At 43.1% G+C, this 21,819-nt stretch overlaps 1 protein-coding gene across 7 annotated transcripts in view; it reads right to left on the bottom strand.

The window, feature by feature from the left end:
• Nucleotides 1-21,819, bottom strand: part of ST3GAL3 (ST3 beta-galactoside alpha-2,3-sialyltransferase 3) — a 188,256-nt gene that overhangs the window by 27,100 nt on the left and 139,337 nt on the right. For all 7 annotated transcript variants that reach the window (XM_062617306.1, XM_062617309.1, XM_062617308.1 and 4 more), the window contains one exon: nt 18,254-18,440. In XM_062617306.1, coding sequence (XP_062473290.1) covers nt 18,254-18,440 — 187 coding nt within the window. The remainder of the gene's footprint in view (nt 1-18,253; nt 18,441-21,819) is intronic.

Here is a 21,819-nt window from a genome sequence, read left to right as displayed (position 1 = left end):
ATTTCATTTTGGTGTGCTTTCCCGCTCTAGTTTCTGAAACAATTGTAGGGGCAAATGTGGAGTCTCAGCAGACAGCTCTCACACTTCCACCTATACAGTAAGCAAAGCCCTGTGTAGGGCTAAAGAACTGAAAACTGTTTTCCTGGCTTGTAATTACTGCAATTCTCAGCTTTGTGGTTTGGCTCTCCAAACCCTGTTGTTTTGAGCTACATCTCAAACCTTGTGGTTTTGTTCTGCAGCTTGTCACTGGCAAGCTCTGAATCGCAGCACCACCACAACTGCAAACCCCAGGAGGCTGCTCCCCTGATGCAACCCCCTTGGGAGCCGCAGCATCGGGAGCACAGCCCCTTCCAAGGCTCCACGCTACTGCTGATGCTCGGCTGCCGCTGGTGTGGATGTTCAGTCTGATTGGACACAGATGTTCAGCGAGGTTTCCAAAGCAATTACTTCCCATCAGGGAACGCTGTCCCTTTTTAGGCTGGGAGGAGACAGGCAGCCACCCCAGGAGCAGCAGGCACTGGGAGAGGAGGCATGCTTTTCCTGCCAGATTCGGGAGCTCGGACTTGCTGTTCGAGGTTGGGGGCATTCCTTGTTCTCTGCTACAGTGACCAAGCCTGAAGTGCTTAAGGGTGGCCCCTGAGGATGTAATATCTCCCTTCCTGATTATCATAATGATAATAAGTCAGTAAATGAGTCTGAAAATTGCTTAGGCAACGTTCCCACACTACTTCATCATCTCCTGGCACCAAAGTGGAAACCATAGGGTCCAGGCTGGAAACTGTGTTGCCCTGGGTCAAGTTCCCACCTTCCTCATTTGTTGGTATTATTGTGCACCTGCAGCGTCAGTCACAAAGGTGACAGCATTCATGGTGCAAAGGGCTGCCAAAAAGGGCTGCCGTTATAACCATAAAGAAACAAGCAACAGAGAGAGAGAGGCAGAAAGGAAAACGTGACTGAAGAGAAAGTCTATGAAGGCCACAGCATTTTTAAGTAATCCTGGAGTGTTTTCAAAATTGGATAGTTGTAAAGGACATCACTAAAGGCTTTAGAAGAGACAATTTAAAAAGCAGAAAGAGTATGGATAGGCCAGGGCTTTCAAGGCAGTCTCCTGTACAGCTCTCATCCAGGGAGAGAGACAGAAATATCCCCTCCAGAAACACCACCCCAGGAATAAGTGAATACAGATACGACGGACTAGAGATGGCAGGTTATGAGGAGAGCTCACCTATGGCAGGGCTCACCTAATAGCTACAGGGACAAGAAAATCCAGCTTTAATCCCTCATTCTGACCATTTGCAGAATACCGAGTGTAACAGGGACAGTCAGTTGTAAACTATTTTTGTTTCCATTCAGTTTTCCATCTCTTGTTCTCAGATTTACCAAGGCAAAGGACAACATACACTAAAATAAAATGGGGAAATACAGAGACTTAGCCAAGAAGCTCACCTCAGTAGAAGATACAAACAGGCTGAGTCTCCCAGAATAAAAACATTTCTAATATACTAAGCAAAATGACGAGTAATGCCACTGCATCCTGACGACACAGATGCTGCCTCTTCCGTACCTGTCATACTACTGGATTTAGGAGTATAAGCAGCATTACTCTAGAAGACTTTTAAGTCTGACGGGAAGAGGACAGGAAGACTGCAAAGGTCAGCTATGTGCAACACAAAGCTGAATAAAGTCTGGGTATGGAATACTCTGCTGCAGAGCAACAAGAAAGATTAAGACTGGAGAGAGAACCTGTGGTAAGTGGACAGTATTGCTTTTCAACTCTGGTAAAACCAGAAATGGAGAGGAAAAAGGGCATGATGGAAAGAAAAAGGCAGGGGATGATGTACAGTCACAAGACCTCACTGTGCCTGGGAGCACTGCCTGGGTGTTCACTGGGATCTCTGCCCCCACCCTGACTGGAATGTGGTTTATTCTATACCTGCCACCCACAAGCACTCACTGTCACACAACCACAGGGTACAGAAGAACCTCTGCAATCCATCTGCAGAGGTTTTTGAAAGGTTTCTGCTCAGGCGTAACTGGATTAGATGTGGAAGATGTATTTCCACTAGAGAATAACCATCTTATCAGCCAACGCTGCATTTCTCAGCGGTCAAGTAGACACGGAGGCCTAGAAAATGCTCTTCTACAAGTGGTAATATAAATGAAGTTGCATCATTTGCACCGATTATCAAAGCAACAAGGAATTTTTAGCAACAAGAACAGAGGTGCTGAGAGCCTGCAGTCTGGGTTGATGGTCCACTGCCAGACCAAATAGCCCCCACTTATATATATTTACCCAACTTTCTCAAAGTGATGGAGAACCCCTTACCACCACCCTCTGTACACGGCTCCAATGGCCAGCACTTGTTCTGAATGTTCCTATCTTCAGTTTCTAGAGTCTAGAAATGCTCTAGAGTCTAGAGCCTTTTGTTCCACTGTTATCTGCTCCACTGAAAAGCTCTTACTCTGCCTGAAGAAGGGAAGTTGCAGATTGTGCTCACGCTTTTCCCTCTGTCCTTCTGTCCTAATGTCAAAAGAAACGCAGCTGTTGGATTATCCAAAAATGTGATACTTCTAATATTTTATAGGTTTCTTTCTTCTCCCAAATACCCTCCCACTAAGTCTAAAATCAAATGGTTGACATTTTCCCAGAGCATTCCCTTGTTGGTATTCCCCACGTCCCAACAGCTTTGCAGCACCCAAGAGAACTCCTGACAGGCTGTAAACCCCTCCAATTTGTATTTACTAATGTTTCTCAGTGTAAATCTCATATACATTTTTTTTACCTAGCGTTTTCAGCAGCAAAGCATGATGGAGAAAAAGGCACCCCAATATAGGGTACTAACTAGAGGTTTTTTTTTCTTTACGCAAAAACCTAACTATTCCTCATTGTTAGTTGGGCTAATGATACTTCACTACACTGGCTAGTTTCCTTAGGTTTGATAACCGAGTTGAAAAACACAAGAGAAGGGAAACTTGATTCCAAGTAGTGGTTGCAAACTGTAAGCTTTGTGCCAGATATGCAAACTACACAGCACCCTGGCTACACATGAAACTGGAAGCTGCCCCATCCACAGATACTGGCTTGGAAAGCTGCAACTTCAATGGTGACAAAAGCCAGCCTGGACACGAGGGTGGCACTGGTACATCACAAAAGCTAGCTAGAACTTGGCAACCTGCTCATTCCTGTAGCTGTCAGTAAGAAGTTTCTCCCTCAGTTACCTGCAGGCATATACCGCAAGTAAGCATAAAAGCATATTCAGAATAAGCCTACTGAATTTCAAACTTCATTTGACCTATGTAACTGAGTGCTATAGCTAACCTAAATAGAGATAGAGAGGGCCTCCTGTGTTGCTGTTCTAACACCAGCTATCGTCTTCTGATTCACAGGACTAGGTAGCACGAGAACAAGGCCAGCTCTAGAGAGGCAGGAGAGCAAAATTATTTTTAGGCTGTGTTGTAATTGAAAAGGAATTCCTTTTTAAAAAATGAGTTTCTATGGTTTTATCAGTGTAACTGAGAGCAAAATACAGTTCACAGTTGTAGGATCACAAAACGCCGTTAAAAGAGATCGTCCTGTGAAGAAAATGGAACTTGGAACATTTCAGATGAGCTGCAGAAAAACCCTGAAGATTATTCTGACGAATACAGTATTTCACAAGTCAAAGCATAAATGATAGCTCACATACGGTGTGTCAGAAGATGTGTCTGTACTAGGCGCAAACAGGGTGATGGATAGACTGTACTACGGACTCTCTCAAAATGTAAGTTGGATTTTGAGCCAGAATTTGAAGAAATATTCCTGTTTTGAAAAATCATAGGAAAGACAGAAGTGCTTAGTAAAAGGAATTGATTTAGATAATTTATGTTTGTGTTGCGGTTTTTTTGCTTGTGAGTAATACAATAATCCTTCAATGAAAACGTATCTAGAGCAGTTTCAGAAAGATCCCAAAGAAGACCAGGGCTCTATTAATATCACCATTATTTACAGGGTATTTTATTCCCATAAGGGACCAGCCCCTTTATTTGGATATTATTTTTATGACATAGTTTATGAAATGTCATACTCTTATAACATCTATGAAAAGAATACCAGGGCTGAAAGGCCAAACACACGTGTTAGTAAGGACCGCCCTGCAACTTCAGCTCAGGATTTCTGTTGTGAACAGTGACTTTCTAATTTTCCCACAAGAAATGCTCATATATCTAAGTGTTTTACAAAAAATCCTTTCATATTTAGAGCATCTCTGCAATATTTGGCATATATTACACCATTTGACGGGGAGAAAACGGGCAAAGTTGAATGCACAGTTTCTGTTGCCTCCTGATGCTCTACTGCAGGCACCTCAAGCTGAATTTTCAGTACATTTGTTAAGCTCACAGTACAACTCTATTGACTCTGGTGCTGCTGAACACCCACCTCTCCTGCTGAATACCCAGGTCTCCTTCATATTTGCACCACAAGACTTAAATGTGTTTGGGAAATTCTTATCTAACTTGCCCAGCATCACATTGGTCATTCAAAGGCTAAACCACCTCCTCAAGAGGTGTCTGTAATCAGACCACTCTTCCTCCTCTCCTTTCCTCTCTCCTATCTACTTGTTCTACAGCTTCTGCAACTACTTATACCAAGGCTGAATGTCTTGTGTTACAGAAATTAGCCCAGATCTCAGTCTTCCCTCTCCACCAGATAGACAGCTGTGTTCTAAAAGAGCCAGGATGTAACCATATAATTAAGGATAACATTTGCACAGGAGAATTGAATCAGTGTTGAAGATGCAATCTTATTCTCTCACTTTTCTTAACTTCTGGCAGCTTGAGTTTTATAACCATAAAGCTCTTTTTAAAAGTCTTAGAGAGTAACTTTTTTTCTTTAATCAACTCAGTTAAAGAGTCACCAAAAAATTAACTCAAGAAAAATTCCACCAAACAGAGCAACTAAACCCAGGGCACAGTCCCCTAAGTGTGACTACAAGCTCCTGTAAGCTACTGTATTCTAGATCAGCCACTGGAGAAATAAAAATGCAGCCTCTTATAGGGCTCCTGAGCTATTTACACCTAACAAACCCAAAAGTGATTGAGGAGTTCCCTGATGGTTGTAAACTCTTTCTCTGCTGTCCCCAGTACCCATCACCCTTCAACCACCAATACTGCTGCTCCTGCCATGCACCAAACCAGGCTACTGACTCCTTTCTGCTGTCCAGGTGGCTGGAAGAAGGAGAATGAGTTCCTGAGAGTCCCTGCTCCCAGGTCTGTCATCTATGCCTGAACCTTTTGTTTAGAGGAGCAATCGAAGGGAAAATCCTGTTTGTTTCTTACATCCTTGGAAATGCTGCATCCCAGCTAACTGTATGGGGAGGGCACCTGACCAGTGCAGGCAGGGCAGGGGAGCCCTAGTAGGACAGACATTGCCAGCATCCAACAGCCCTATGGAGCATCAGACCAAGCCATGGGATGTCACAGAACAGCAGGAGCCACAACAGGCTGTCACAGTAACAGTCTCATCAATTCCCAGACACTGCCCTCAAGAACTGGAGAATCTCAGCAAAATAGTGTGTGAGATTGGGGTTTATTTTTTTAAACGGGGACAAAACTCTGCATTTTCAGTACCCTCATCATGAGAGACAGCTAAGTTATTTTAGCTGAACTTTCCATCTGCGCCAAATACGCGGCATGGAAAACATCAGCTCAAAGATGACAGTGTAAGGAAAATGATAGAGCATTTCCCCCTTTGCTTATAACACAAAACATAAGATGATCCCAACTAAAAGCACAGCTACCTGCTCCACTTACAACAGTATGCCTGCACAAAAGGCAAAAAAAAAACCCAAACAAAGCAAAAAACAATTAAAAAAAGCTATTTTTGCAGGTTTGGTAAGAATGCATGAGGACATCCCAGGGTATCTGAGGACAACCATCAGGAAAGCCTTTTTTAGGGAGCTGAACTGGTTCACAAGTTTGAATACAAATAACTCCTCAAACAACACACATTTAGATTAAGCTCTTGGCACATTACAACAAAAAAAGCTAAAGGATCACCACAGGAAGAATTATGGCCTAGAAAGCCTCATCACTTTCTGAAGTTATCTTAAAGTGAGTCTCTAGGGAAATTTTTACATTGTTTTTGCAGCAAGAGTACACAGAAAATGTCTCTTCTCCTATTTTGGCATCTTTGCTGAAATGAGCAGCCAAATAATTTGTATGTTCACTGAGTGTTCATATAGAATATATACAAATTATTCAGCATTCTGAAGAAGGAGAAAGCAGGAAGGTCAAAAGAACAAGAGGCTGGGATGATGCCAACAAACTCCTGCCCTAGTTTCTTTTCTAGATTTGCATTAATAATAGCTGTTTTACAAATGAAGAGTTGTTAAGTAACATTATTCAATATTCTTAAAAGATGAGAATTTAAATAAACTGTAATCCAAACAGAATATTTACAAGTTTTTCCTAAACAATCAAAGTGCAGATGCCTGGGCCAGGCTTAGTGTTTTTGGTACTTGTCAGTTATGCCCATGGCAGGGGGGTTGGAACTTCATGATCTTAAGATCCTTTCCAACTCAAAGCATTCTACGATTCTATGTGCAAAGTTAATTTCATAGAAAAAGATGAGAACACAACTGAGGGACCAGCTGAGAAAAGCTTCCAAGCAGACCTACCAACAGCCTTCTGCATTCAACAGCTTGGGCATTTTTCTTCAATTGTATGTCTCTGATTAAGAAAATAAATAAAAAGTAAGATACTAATGCCGTTACAAACCTGGTCTTAACTAAGAAGAGAAGAATTTTCCTTTCTGTTGTCAGGACAAGCGTTCATATTAAATAACTGTGCATGTTGAGGTAGGAGAGAAGCTGGATCTAGATGGGGAGGAGGTCTGGGATTCACACCCCATGCACACAGGAGCATCCTCTTCTCTTGCACAGAGAAACTGCCATTTTTCTTGGGAAGAACCAGAAGCACAGAAAACACAGCTGGAGCACAGGGGGAGACATAAAATTTGGGAAGATAAAAGCACAAGGGGAGTTTAGCTACCTCACTGTTTATTATAGCAAACTGGAGATATAGGTCAGCCCCTTGCCCTGAAGCCATCAGTGCTTAGAGGCAGAGAAAATACTAGATTGCTCAGACAGCACCAACTATGCAAGTAATCCACGGAGCCCGCCAAGGAACACATGTGTTTCAGGCATAAATCGTCCAATCTATTCCTTTCTGTATTAACATCTGTCATCATGACACTACTCAAAATGACTGAAGACTGGATCATATTAACAACCACACATTTTGGATAAATATTTACTGTTCAGATTTCTTTTATTTTCCCCAGTTTAAAGAAAAAAAAATGCAGATAGCAAAATTCCTGGAGCTGTGAAAGGGGAGTCTCTTTTCAGGCACTGATAGAAAGCATGTGATTTCATCTACAAAATCAAATCAGTGTTTCTCCCCTCCTCTGTGAGTCTTCACACTGTATACGAGTGAACTCACAGCATCCTGTGGTGTTGCAATGCTTTCCAAAGTGCTCTTCTGGGGAATTTTGTTATGCTGGAGGTTGCCCACCTCAGAGATTCCACGAAGCCTTCTCCCTCGGGATGCAGAAACAGAGCTGCCTAATTGTACCCCAGGAAAAGAAAATTTTGCTGTGACCTTTGCAGGCAACTGGATGAAGCAAATAACTTACTTTCATGAAAAGCTTCTCAAGGGTATTACTGGCTTGCTATCCTACTCCTCAGAGTCAACAAGTGGGTCATAGAAAGTGAAGGACAGGGGTCCCTAGAGACACAGGTCAGGATGGTGAGAAGGCAACACAAGACTCAGCCCTGTCCTGGGTACTCCTTGGAAACAGAATACTCCCAGCCACTGGATTAAGTCTGTATTTCAGAGAAAGCTGTCAGCAGTAAGTGCTCGCCTCTGCAAGTGTGTCGTTTCAGTGTTATAGGCACAGATTTCTAGGAAATTACATCTGTCCAGGCTGATTTTCTCTGGCTTCAGGTCCCAGCCACTATATTCTGCTATTTCTTATCAGCACTGCTTGAAAGGCCAAGAGAGACCCTGCTATCTTCCTGGATACCCTGCATAGCAGGGAGCAGTGCCCCCTCAATCATCAACTTCTTCCAGTCCTTTACTCTTATGCTGCTTGAGCAGAACTTAACCAAGATACCAAGTCTTGATTTTAAGACTTCAAGAGCAAATTCATCAAGCCTGTAGGGCAGATGTAGCAGAAATAATTATACCCATATTAATGTGCTGCCTTTCTTGGTTCTTTGCCTAGCTTCAGATATACTTCTTCCTGCTAAATTAAAAAGGCTTTTGAGAAAAAAATGTTCCCTCTAGGTAGATTGAGAGACACTACAAGTAAATCTCCCCAAAATCTCATGCATAAGCTAAATAAATTGAACTCAAATCTCTTAGGCTAAGGAAGGCTTTTCAGACTTCAAATGATTTTGTAGTTCTTTACTGAAGTGTTAACACAGAACATCTTTATCCTACTAGCACTTGCATGAGTAGTTGATACCCTCTGGGTAATGTTTCATTGTTGATGGTATTCTCTGACTTTTTCCATGTGCTGGATTCCCAAAGTACTGCTCCAGTATGGAGGAACATGTGCTGCACATGTGGGCAATGCAATATCCTCAGCAGGCATGGGCTGCACTGGTGGTAAAAGCCATGTACGTCTGGATGGAAGAGACACACACATATTTGCATGTGAGGCCAGGTGGAGATGCTGCTGTGCAAGCACTTACACTGGTCTGCCAGGTACCCAGTCATGTACATATGGGCCACTGAACATGTATGCCTTGGCGAGGAGGCAAACACCAGTGAGGGATGAAAGGGGGGACAGAGCCTCGTGGGTATTTGTGAGCTGGGGGAAATCTGAGATTATTGTGGTCCAAGAGGGAGGCATAAGGGAGCAGGACACAAACTCACGGGCAATCAGGCAATTTTGTTAGCTCTGCTATTTATGGAATTGTGTGTTTCATTAAGATCAGCATCAGATTTGGAAGGAATTTCTTTACATTGCCTCAGATATTCCAAACCTGTATTTGACCAATGCAACCAACCAGTATAACCTGAGTTTACATGCACTATTACCTTAAAATGCACCTACCAGCATTTGCATAATATTGATGTCTGAATATTGCCAGTCTGCCAAATAGGGCAAGTGCAACATGAGCATTCTCCTGATGCTTTTTCAAGACAGCTGCATGAGCTTTTCAGTTGGCCCCCACTCATGTTGGCTTTGCAAAAGAAGAGATGTGGAAAAACTGCAGCTCTTTAAATTATCCATCCTTTTTAACTTTGACTGAGTCATAGGTCAAGAAGGAAGGAGTGATGAAATATCTAGTAAAGGACAGCAACTGTCAGTTGGAGGGCAACAGACATCAGAAGAGATTAGACAATGACAATTTTAGGAAGAAAAATGTCTCAAGGTAAAGCAGGATGGTGAGGCAATTCCAGAAAGGATGTAATAGAATCATAGAATGGTTTGGGTTGGAAGGGATCTTAAAGACCATCTACTTCCAACCTGCCAGAGGCACGGACACCTTTCACTAGACCAGGTTGCTCAAAGCCCTATCCAGCCTGGCCTTGAACACTGCCAGGGATTGGGCAGCCACAGCTTCTCTGGGCAACCTGTGCCAGTGCCTCACCACCCTCATAATAAAGAATTTCTTCCTAATATCTAATCTAAATCTACCCTCTATCAGTATAAGGCCATTCTCCCTTGGTCCTATCCCTACATGCCCTTGTACTCCAGGTGGGATCTCATGAGAGCAAAGAGAGTAGAGGGGCAGAATCATCTCCCTTGACCTGCTGGTCACACTTCTTTTGATGCAGTTCAGGACATGGCTGGCTTTCTGGGCTGCAAGTGCACACTGCTGGGTCATGTTGAGCTTCTTGTCAACCAACACCCCCAAGTCTTTCTTCTCAGGGCTGCTCTCACGCCTTTCTCTTCCCAGCCTGTAGTTGTGCTTGGGATTGCCCCAACCCAGGTACAAGACCTTGCACTTGGCCTTGGTGAACTTCATGCATTCAAAGCCTCCCAATCTTGTCAAGGTCCCTCTGGATGGCATCCCTTCCCTCCAGTGTGCTGACAGCACCACACAGCCTAGTGTCATTGTTAAACTTGCTGTGGGCGCACTCAGTCACACTGTCCATGTCACCGACAAAGATGTTAAACAGCACCAGTCTTAATACTGACTCCTGAGGAATGCCACAAGTCACTGATCTCCACTTGGACACCGAGCTGTTGTCCACAACCCTTTTCAGTATGAACATTCAGCCAATGCCTTACCCACTGAGTGGCCAATCTGTCAAATCTATGCCTCTCCAGTTTAGAGACAAGGATGTCCTACTAAGGCAATGACTCAGTCTCTTCAGGGGGTAAATTATGCTTGGGTCTTTTCATTCAAGAATGATGTGAAGGAAAAGGAACTACAGAAGAATAAAAATTCATCTGGAGCTCTCCAATTTTTCACATCACAGCTAGGATTACTGCGCCAGCAATGAAGATGATGTTGCCTTGGCAGATGTGGAATAAAGGTTCTTTAAGGACTACCAAAGCCTAGAATGAGTAATGCTTCTTATCTTTTAATAGGAAGCATAGTGCAAGGAAGACTGGGGTTAGGTAACAGCAAGCAAAGCAAGGGACAAAAAAAAAGACAAAACCCATGCATGGTGTGGGGATGACTGGAAGGACATGCACATCAGCAGTTTTCATTTTAAGGAGAAACTGTCTACAATTGGGGTAATATATTTTTCCTACAAATATAGATACTTTGTAAACTTTTGATACCTGGAATTTTTGATCCAGAAAATAGTGTAGTTACAACTATTTTTTTTCTTCATCTGCCCCAGAAGCTTTGATGAATGCAGCTACAAACTTGTGGATACTGATGATGATCCAGTCCAGGCGAACAAGTTTTAATGTCCAGCATGCATCCATCTGACAATATTAAATGCTGTGAAGGCACACTCCAACAGCATCAGCTGATGTTTGACAGTGTACTTACAGACACACTAAGTATGCCTGGGTGGGAACAGCTCTCAGCTATGTAGGGACCTGCCTAATCTTATTATGCTGTTGCATGCAGGTATGTATGAAGGGCAAGCTCCAGCCTGCACTTCCCATACCAACAACCTTCCTTTAGGAATCTGGCCAGGAAGTCTCCCCCCAAGGCCCATGTTGAAAACCGGGTCAGTTGTCTACTAAGGCTCATGTATGGTCCTCACCACAGTTCTTGTTAAAGGCTATACAACCCAGAATGAAGGTCTTCTCTCTTTTCTGGTCAGCAGGGACAAGATTTTATACAGCATATCTATGTATTTTCCAGCTTCTTTTCTAACCATGACTGGAGAAAACCTGGCTGACCTTCTCTCATAGGACACCAGCATTCATAGCTTTCCTTACATCTTCTGGAAATGGCTCTAATCTTATAGGCCAGTCACAGAGAAGGATTTATTTTTAACTTGGTTCCCTTGGGCCATACCCACCCCAGCACTTCACTGGGGGAAGCAGGTCCTGACCATGGGAGCACAAGCCCTCAGGCAGTATGCACTAGCTTTCTGCACAGCCAGAGAGAGATCAGAACCTAAAGAGTTGAAGTTGTCCCAGTCATGCCAGAAAGACAAACTAACTCCCAGCTACTCTTTGTCAAAGGAATATGGAATATTCTCCACAGAATACATCATGCAGAGTCTCCCTCCTCTTCTCAGTCAAAGACCTTGTAGGAGCCAGAAGAGCCTGCCTCATTTTTTTCACTTTATTGCCAGGTATTTTCTCTGCTTCAGCATTTAGTAATGATTCAGCTGCCTTGACTAAAGCACTGAACCATCCCGATGATGTGATAAGGTATTCTTTAATATCAATTCCTCCTAAAATCCCCACACACTTTGTGAGTGGAAATGGCCTTTTGCACCATGTGCTAGGACCACAGGACAATCATCACTGAAAAGCCTTTCTTGCCTCTTTCCCAGTGCAAGCCTCGTCACGTCCTTTATGCACATTGGCTGCCTTACTCATCAACCATACCTTCCTATATAATACTTCTGAAGGGATTAGTTATAAATGGCCATTTAGGTGAAAACTCAAATTTGTGAGAGAAATGGGAGAACCTTTAAGCTAAACTCCCAATTCAAAAACTCTGTTATAATGGAGCAGCAAGTCCAGCTTCTGTCCCTTTCCACTCAAGTCCAAGGAGAGCGGGAGGACAGAAGGCAATCCCTACCCAGGCATATTTCTAAACAGATGGGCTAGAGCTCTGCCTCAGCACAGGATCAGGCATCACAAATCTGCAACCAAGCTTTGCGTTCATACTGCATTAAGGCAAACAGTGGCAGATTTACAGCTCCACCAAAACCAGATGAAGGATCTTTCTCACAGTCCTTAAAAAATTGAGAAGACCAACTGTATACAAAATAGTTTAAAGCAACAAGCCCCTGGGAGGAGGGAAGGGAAAGAAAATACTTGTGATCCAGAAGCAGGCTCTGGAGTGAAACTGCCAGCGGCAGCGCTCACTCCATTGCTCACCAAAGGCAAGTGACAGCACTGGAAAAAGCAGGTTCTCCCTCCCTAGCACAGACCCAGAGAAACTGTCTGTTCAAGTGTTGGGCTCAAGTTCCAAACAAGTTGGAAATACATACATACGGATGAAGCTTTACTTGGGGTTGGACAGCAAGGACAGATTTACAGCCTCACTATTTTTCTCAAGCCAACAGGAGGAGCATGATGGCTCCTCAGTTTTTTTTCAGGCATGCAAAACAGCCCACAGGCAAAGCTAGATCATAATCCAAGGAATCTATGGTGTACTATGAGGCTGTGATGTTCACAGTCTGCCCAAGCAAACACGTAGCATGACAAGGCCATTAACTAATGGGAGAAGAGAAACTCTAAACAAAAGCTCAGCAGACAGTGAGGACTCTGGCAGCAGTCTGGCCTTGGCTCTAGCACAGTAACATAGGCTGATCAAAGCAGGAAGTATTGTGACATACATTTTAGCAGGACTAGAAGTAACCTGTTGACTTAAAGCAGGAATGTAGCTGCCAAATAAAAGGTTAAACAAAATCCGCTCTGCCGCCACATCCACAAGATCTCCACAGGCAGCAACCACCACACGCTGTAACAGATGTTGTGCCCACTGCTGGAGTCTCAACATCTGCTGAAGAATGACTGCTCCTCAGATGGCACCAGTGCTGTGTGCGAGTTGTCAGAGGCATGCCCCTGCAAGGGACAGACAGCCGAACTTGGCCTCGCTCGCAGGCAGGTGCTCACTCGCTCCTATGACTTTCACTATCAAAGGGAGCTTCAAGGTGCCGCAGGCACTCACTGCACAAGTGACTCCTCCTGGCAAAGGCTGCAGAGATTCCTGCTAGAAACATCCGCAGGCTCATTATTACATGTGAAGGAAGCCTATGAGCTGCCAATTTCTAGTTAAACCTTTGCCCTCACTTGGCTTCTTTACCACCATGTGCCAGATGTTCGGGGAAGTGAGTCCCAGCAAACAAGACTGCTCCTTCTGATTCACTAATGATGGGCAGAAAACCACCCTGGAGTCAGCCTCAGCACCAGGATGTGATGGCTGGTTTGCATAACTGGCATTTATAAATTCTTCCATTTGTTTCAGGATGTATCTACTCCCCACATAATAAACTTTCAGCTTTTTGACCACTATTTTAATAGAGAAGTGCAGTATACGGCCAAACCACCCTCCCCTTTTAATTCCTCTGGTAGTTTGGGTATTGAGGAAGACCCTCAGTCACTGAGAGACCCAGGGTGATGCCAGGTGGTACAGCAGTGAGAAGCAGCAGGGTGAGTCACAATACATACACAGGTAATGCCTCTTGGCAAAAAGAGAAGTCCAGAAGAGAGTGTAACTGTTCTGAGTGACTGTATATGAATAATCCACCTCTGGGGATGCACGAGGAACAGCCCTTTCATCAGAGGAGGGATGCCTGGAAGTGCAGCAGGCTCTTACAGCAATGACTGCAAGTCAACACTGCCAGACCAGTCACCACAGACACACGAACAACCCACATCTGTGACCCTTCTGCAGTAATCATGGGCTCATGCAACTGCAGGCTGTGGGACTCCAGCCCACTTCCTTTCCACTTATATATTGACATATTAGTCAGCATGGTGCTAACCATGTCACCTTTACGCCATTCCACACTCCTTTCCCCCCTTTTTTGCAACAAGTGTAATTATCTTTTTCTTCGGTTAGAATAAACTTGTCAAATGACTGAAATCAGATTACCAGGGTTTTAGTTGCTCAGACTCACCCATCTTTCCCCTTCTTAAAGACAGCTCTGTACTCCCCAGTGATACAGTACTGCCCTAACTTGTGGCAAGACTCACAAATTTGAGTGCCAGCTCACCCAGAACTCTATGATGGAGACTACCTTTATTTTGCTACTGATGTTGACTATGTAGCCAAACTGGTCCTTTTTCTAGATTAATCTTTTCTCTCAAGCTTTTCTTTGCTTCCAGATATTTCTGGTTTAGTGTGAAATAAAAAACAGATGAGCTTTTACTTTCTTTTTTTTTTTTTTTCATATTCCAACTACTCCTCTTTCAGGACACAGTGGCTTCCAGGGCACTGAGGCATCATGCAGATCTTCGGAAGGCTGTTGCACCAGACTCTATGTAACACACAAAATCCTCTGCCTCACTGTTCTGCTGCTGCTTCGGCATCACACTGATTCTTTTTCTTTGTAACATCTCCTGAAAATCCTTCTCTCTACAAAGCACTTATCCATTCCTCACTATGCAAGTGCTGCCAAAAGACTAACATAAGACGGAGCAAATCCTTCTCAGCTGCACAGAGAATAAACTTATCTGATCACTGACCCCAGCAATAAATAGCCATTTGCCTTTCATTTACTCTCTCAGATAAAGTCCTTTTGATTTCGCTTACTTGAAAGAGGACTAAGCAAGGATCTTAGTACCTGGCCAAGAATCTCTGATCAAGCAGGTCTAAGCAGCTTGAGGTCTGGTGTCTGAAATCTCATACCCAGCCTGTGACTGTACCATCAACACCTGCAGCTGCCATCAACATTCAGGGGCAAATGAATCATCAGAGGGCAGAGAGTTCAGCCCATTTTATTTGAGGAATGTGTCCACTTCCACAGCAGTCATGTTCTTTAGCAGGATGCTTCCATCTCCCCTGTCTCTGTCCTGAGGTCAGACTCTTGACTGTAACCACTGGTTTGCAGTGGGGATGAGGTTTTGCAGAGGGACAGACCTATGTCAGATAAGGAATAAGCAACAGTGGCATACAGAGCTCCCACATCAAGCAAGTGCCTCTAGATGAACTCAGGAAAAGAAGAAACTCTTTTCTCTGGAAAATGAGCTAAGAGAGAAACAGAAACTCTCCACAGAGAGCACTGGGCAGGGATTTATCATTTTAAACTTACTATATACTGATAAAATACTAACAATCACTACCAGAACAAACAGACGCCTACATCTTATTCCCAGGGCACTGCTAGCTGTCCATCAGGTCATTTCTTCTAGCTAAGAGCACTTTTTGCATTGGTTTCCACAAAAAAAAACCAGCTGTTCTAGCCACCTGCTTGCAACTAAAGCCAGTGACAGCAAGATCCCAGCCTCAAACAGAGAGAGATCAGCCTAGAGAGAACAAGACAGATGTTTTCCAGTCACCTGGACTGCATCCCAAAGTAGTCAATGAACTGGCTCAGCAGCCTCAAAACCCAGCAATGATTCCCTTTGGGAACTTGTGTAGAACAGGTAAGGTGTCACAGGACTGAAAAATGGACAAAAGCAGTACCTAACCTTAAGAAAGCAAAAAAAGGGAAGAAAGTTGATTTATGATTTCAATTCTCAGAATATCAGGATTAATTATTTATAAGCACATGAAAAAAACTCCAATCCCAAACCCACAAAGATTGAGTAGCAGCCCAGGTGGATTTGTCAAGAACAAATCATAACTGGAAAAAATAAAGTATTTCTTTATACAGGAAAAAAAAAGTATCACAGGGGAGAAGCAAGACATGAACTGGAATTCAGTGAGATTTCTGACATATCATTTTCACAAACATGCCAAAAAATGTTATTAATGATACCACATATAATATTACAACTTCAGAAGTGGCCAAAAAAAAACACAAACCAACAGACTAGGAGGAGTTCCCAGTGGCTTCACTGTAGAAATGGAAGGATGTTCTTACTTTGGGATCTGCCTAGGAACCAACTTTGTTTAGTTTTCATTATCAATCAACTTGGAGGATGAACTAAAAAGTATGTTTATTGAACTACAGAGGACATGAATCTGGAAAGAATGGCAGGTATGCTGGAAAGCTCTGCCACGAGAACTTGGCAAATTGAAGAAGTGTTCTGGAAGAAAGAATTGGTAGACAAGTGCACAGTGCTGCTCTTTGGCAGGAAGAAGGAACAGCACAAGTACAGGGTGCAGAGCTGTGAATGATAATGCTTTTCAGTTCTTCCTGAAACCTGGAGTCTCAAGGAACTGGACACTCACTTTCAGTCCTATGCCATTGTGGAAAAGACAGTCAAAACAGCGGATGTATAAAGAATGAGAACTGCGAGGCTAATGAAGTAGCGGTTTGCTCCTCTCTAATTGCTGTACTCTGGACATTTTGGGCACTGCTTTAAAAAAAGGATGAATCAATTGCAGGCATTTAAAAGAGCAACAGGAATTGAGATCTGGAAAACATCACCTACAAAAACTGAAAATAATGGAGTATTTATTCCAAAGGAATGAAGGATAATGAGGCCAACCACAAAACCATTGAAGTAACATGCAGTGCAAGACACACGAGTTCTTTCTGCTCTCTGGCAAGCTGTGCACTGAAGCACGCTGTTAAGATCACTGCATTTTCTCTCCCCAGCATTCTAGCAAATTTTAACAAACTACTTCCTGCATTTTTCCAAGAGCAAGGGATACCATGTCAGAATCCAGTGTCAACTGCATGACTACAAGCATCAGGTGGAAATTCAGTTTGTTTTGAAGTAAACTAATCCATCCTTTGAACTTCAAACTAAATGCTAGGAGTCCCTACAACTGCCTTCAGGTTGCAAGACACTGACACTTCCAGGGCTTTCCCTTGCCCAGAAAGAACAACAAGAGTGTGACATAAACCAAAGAAAATTACTTTTGACTCAATTATTCATGTTATGAAGGCCTGTGCTTGTGCTTGCCCAGAGGCTGACAGGTAACTTCATCTGTCTGGTACCAGGAAAGCAATTGCAGGTTGGTGCCAGTGTGAGACAAGAGCAAAGTATGAGCCCTTAAGGCCATCTATGTAACAACTGAATACAATTATATCCCCAGACTTTCATTCTATATATGGTGAGCTGCCAACCTCCTCTCTCTGTCTCTAAACACAGGATATAACATTCCATCCTCTGAACATTAATCCATTTGTCTGATTATGTGTTGAAAAATCACTAAAGAAGACTTGAAAAGACATATATACGATTTGTAAAACAAGAAGTATACCCAAATAGAGGGCATTTATTCCAGATTTCATAACAACAGATAAAGACAAGCCATCAGCTTAATGAGAAGTCACAACCTGATTCCATTTAGGATGGGTGAAGTACAGAGAACAACCCTGACTAGTAACAGGTCCATGGTACTTTAGAAGGGCACTAATGCAACTGACTGGGACAAAATATTTACATGGGGAAAGCAGTGGATTTACCATTTCAGTCTGTTAGTTTTAAGACATGATACTGTTCTTCTGGGTGATACTTCAAACACAAATCATGAATCTCAGTGCAACAATAACAGCAAAATGGGATGGCCTGTGCCATTCAGGAGGTCACATAAAGTTTGGATCATAGCCTTTTCAATGAGTTGTGCTGGCTCCTTCGCCATCACATCCTTATCTCCAAACTCCCACTGTTTCCTCCTGCCATTGCTCTTTTCCTTCCTTTGCTCTTAAATCCCAACAGTCCATAAACCACACAAAACCCAGTCCTTTTATATACTCTTTAAAATAAATAAAAATTAAATTCATTGTTCATAGTACACATTAACATAATCTTGAATAGAAAGCCTCATCTGTGGTGCAAGGTCAGGTTACAGAGAGATGTCTTTGTAAAACATATGTTAATTAAAGCTGAAATCCATGGAGGTAAAAAAACCCCATCACTTAAATGCAGCAGGACACACAGAGGAACTCTCCTCAGATCAAAATGTGGCAAATATGACTGTGATACCACATCTGCCCACCATTTCTAATTAATGACCTTCACAGTGTCAGCTGACAGAGTTCTTACCACTTTCTCCTTGTAAACAATGTATTTCAGCCACTTGAAATCCTGCCATTTGAATCCTGCCAGAACAAACAGGGAATCCTTCTCATACTGCTCCATTTTCTGGATTGCACCTTCAGGATATGTGATCCGGAGAGTTGTCTTGCCACCCACATCTTTTTCAAAGCCCTTCACTGGTGCAGAGTTCAGCCTGCAGGGCAACCAGAGAAGACACTGTCATGAATTCCCACTTACACTCACGCATGTTGATGATAGAGCAATGACTGCTGGGCAAAAGCTCCCTGTACACAGCTGTCAGAGCAGCGAACATTAACTCTTGCAGCTCTTCATCACAAACATTTGTGAAGCTTTATACCAAGTCACAACGGTTTAATTAGAAGCTATTTAAATTATTACATTGAATGCAATGCAAACCATTTCTGCATATCCACTCTTGTGATTTAAATAAGGTTGGAAGCTTTAGAAAAGGAAATGGAAAAACATTGTCCTTGCAACTTAGAGTTACAAACTAAGCATTAATATTTTATCATTGCTTTGGTGCATGGGGTTATTCCTCTCTAGGTACAGGACCCTACACTTGTCTTTATTGAAATTCATTAAGTTCGTCTCTGCCTGTCCAGGTCTCACTGAACGGCAGCACAGCCTTCTGGTGTACCAGCCATTCCTCCCGGTTTTGTACCATCAGCAAACCTGTTGAGAGTACACTCTGTCCCCTCATCCAGGTTACTGATGAATAAGTTGAACAAGACTGGACCCAGTAATAACCACTGGGGACCACCTCTAGACTTCAACTTCTAGACTCTATGCTTACCTATGAGGATGTTATGGGAGACAAGTGTCAAAAGCCTTGCTGAAGTCATGGTAGACAACATCCACTGCTCTCCCCTCATCTATCCAGCCAGACTTTCCATCACAGAAGGCTATCAGACTGGTCAAGCATGATTTCCCCTTGGTGAATCCATGTTGACTATCTTCTTTTCCTCCACATGCTTATAGGTGTCAATCAGGATGAGCTGTTCCATCACCTTTCCAGGGATGGAGGTGAGGCTGGTCAAACATGGCAGTTTAAGCAAACTGAAACTGGTCTCATGCTCCAACCTCAGTCCAGAGCTTCTACTGCTCATCTTCCCTGCAGTGAGATTGTTTAGGAAACTAAACCAGCTAATAATTAAAAAAAAACAACAACAAAGGAAGAATCTTCACCTGGTTTAATTCCCCAAACCAGTCCATCCGGAAGGCAGAAGCTGCCCTGCAATGCCAATGCAAAGGAAGGGGTTGTGCTGCATAGCTGGGTAAGGCTCAGAACCACTGCAGTCTTGCTAACTCAGAGGGCTTTCTGCTATGGAAGTACATCACAGTCTGAAAACACCCAAGCACACACAGCTTTGCTCTTGGGCACAGTGATTTCTAAGGGAGCGCTATGTATTTAGCTGTGCTTCTGTAAAACACTCCTCAGGGACAAAGTTTTTTCCCCTTCAAAAAAACAAACTGTTCTGGCATTAACAGCAATGATGACTTTCATAACATTGAAGTTATTCAGAACTTCTATTCTAAACTAGAAACCCAAAGCTGAGGAAACTTCATGTAACTTGGAATACAAATCTTGCTGACATCAAACAGCAGCCCCTGATGGAACAGCATTGCCTGCTTGAATTATTGCAGCCTTCTTGACTTGGGGTAGTTCAATATACTGGAAAGTGCTTATGGACTGCAAATTTTGCTGTGTAGGAATGTTAATGAGAATCTGAATTTCTCTTTTTCAGCCTGGGTAAGCAGTTTAGGTGGGAAACCTTTCAGTAGAAGGAAATCACTGTACCCAATCTGAAATTCTATTCAGAATAAAGGAGAATAAATTCCTTTGTATTTTTTAGTAAAAATGCTTGTTTCATTGTTAGGAATAAAACATTAAAGGGAAAACAACTTCAAACTTGGCACCACCACAATTTATACAAGAGATGAAGCCTTTTTTTGTGGTTTATAAACCATTGCTTTGTGCCTTGACTTTGAGGTATCTAGACCTGACTGCCTGCAAAAACAGTGCTCCCAGCCAGCCTGATCCTTCGCTTTTTCCTCTGCTGCTGACAGTGCATTCACACATCACTCACTTCTGTTATGGGCATTATTTAAACTTCAAGGCTTTGCATCACTCTGGGGTAGATGACCCTACATAATGGCATGCGGCTCTAATGGTAACAGAGATATATACGATGAAGTACTATGTAGAGAAAACTAGTTAGACATATTTTTCATCTGTTGTCTTGAAGTTGAGGAGGTTAGTGTCTGCAGTCATTTTAAATGCCAACGTATAGCTCTCTGGCAGGGTTCTCCCCACCCCTACTTGCTGGGTTTGCCGTTTTCATGCTTACCTTGTTAAAGCTCCTCAAACTTGGGACCCCCTTAGTATCTAGACAGGAAGCAAAACAAATCATTTCCCCAAGTAAAATGAACTCAGGTCTCCAGCAAAGGGCCAGAGTGTAAGTTGCTGATGGAGTCCTAGTGATGGAGCCCTGCTAACGAGCCAGCACCGTCAGCCCCATGGGCAATGCCCCAGGGGTAGCGCAGGCAATGGAGCAGGAAATGTTCTGGCAGCCACAACCTGTGTTCACAAAGGTGCACACTACACAGCTTGAACCCCTCCTCAGGCAGGACTTGCTGGTGGTTAGAAACACAGCTAAATCTTAGAAAATGTCAGCTAGGATGCCAGGCCTCCTCATACTGCCCACAGACAGGCAGTTTTTTACATAAGGAATTTCAGATTGGTTTTCTGTTTGTGCCTGCTGACAACATAGGGAGCTTAGAGACACTAACTCCTAACCTTTGCACCACAAAGACCCTCTCAGATATCACTGAAGTACCATCATCAGGTCAATTCCTATCTCATTTTAACCAGATATTTTCTGACATACACTTGTTATTCGCCTGTCTACAATCTATTTCAAGGAGGCATTTTAGAACACCGATGACTGACTGCTGCAAGAAGCTCCTGCCAGGTAATCAGTGTGACAGCTGGGAATAATGTCTGCACTGAAATCTGATAATATCCAGTTAAAGAAAAACAGTAACTAACTCATTCCAAACTGGTTTACAACTGTCAAAGCTGATCGGTATCTCTTCACCACAAGATCAAAATTTCTTGCTGCAATTAGCAATCCTCACATGGTAATACATGAGGCATAAAAAAACCCCACATGCTGCCCAACCACTCCTGTGGCTGCAAATGTACCACAGTTTCCCCCTCAAAATTCACCTCCTAGGTCCCAAAATCTGATCCTTGGAAAGCATTTTGCAACCCATGAAATAAGATGCTGTAACCCAAGGGAATTCTCCAGCTTCCACAGGAGTTAGGAAGCAGTTGGATACATTTAAGAAGTCTATTCTCACCTCCTCTGCAATCCCACGTCCAAGCACCTGGCTTCATTTAACCTTTACAGTTGACTTTTCTCTCTTTTATCCATCCCACAAACAGCACAGGTGCTTAGCTGCCCTCTTATCCTCTCAGCTTGCAAACTGATTTAGATTTACTGATGTGGGGAGAAAAGGTTGAACTTTTCATTTGGAAATTAAATAGT

The sequence above is a fragment of the Pezoporus occidentalis genome, unplaced genomic scaffold, assembly GCF_034315485.1.
Source record: "Pezoporus occidentalis ecotype Australia unplaced genomic scaffold, CSIRO_AGI_Poc_V1 ctg194, whole genome shotgun sequence".
In the NCBI taxonomy this organism is placed as follows: domain Eukaryota; kingdom Metazoa; phylum Chordata; class Aves; order Psittaciformes; family Psittacidae; genus Pezoporus; species Pezoporus occidentalis.
This window is presented reverse-complemented; position numbering and strand designations above follow the sequence as displayed.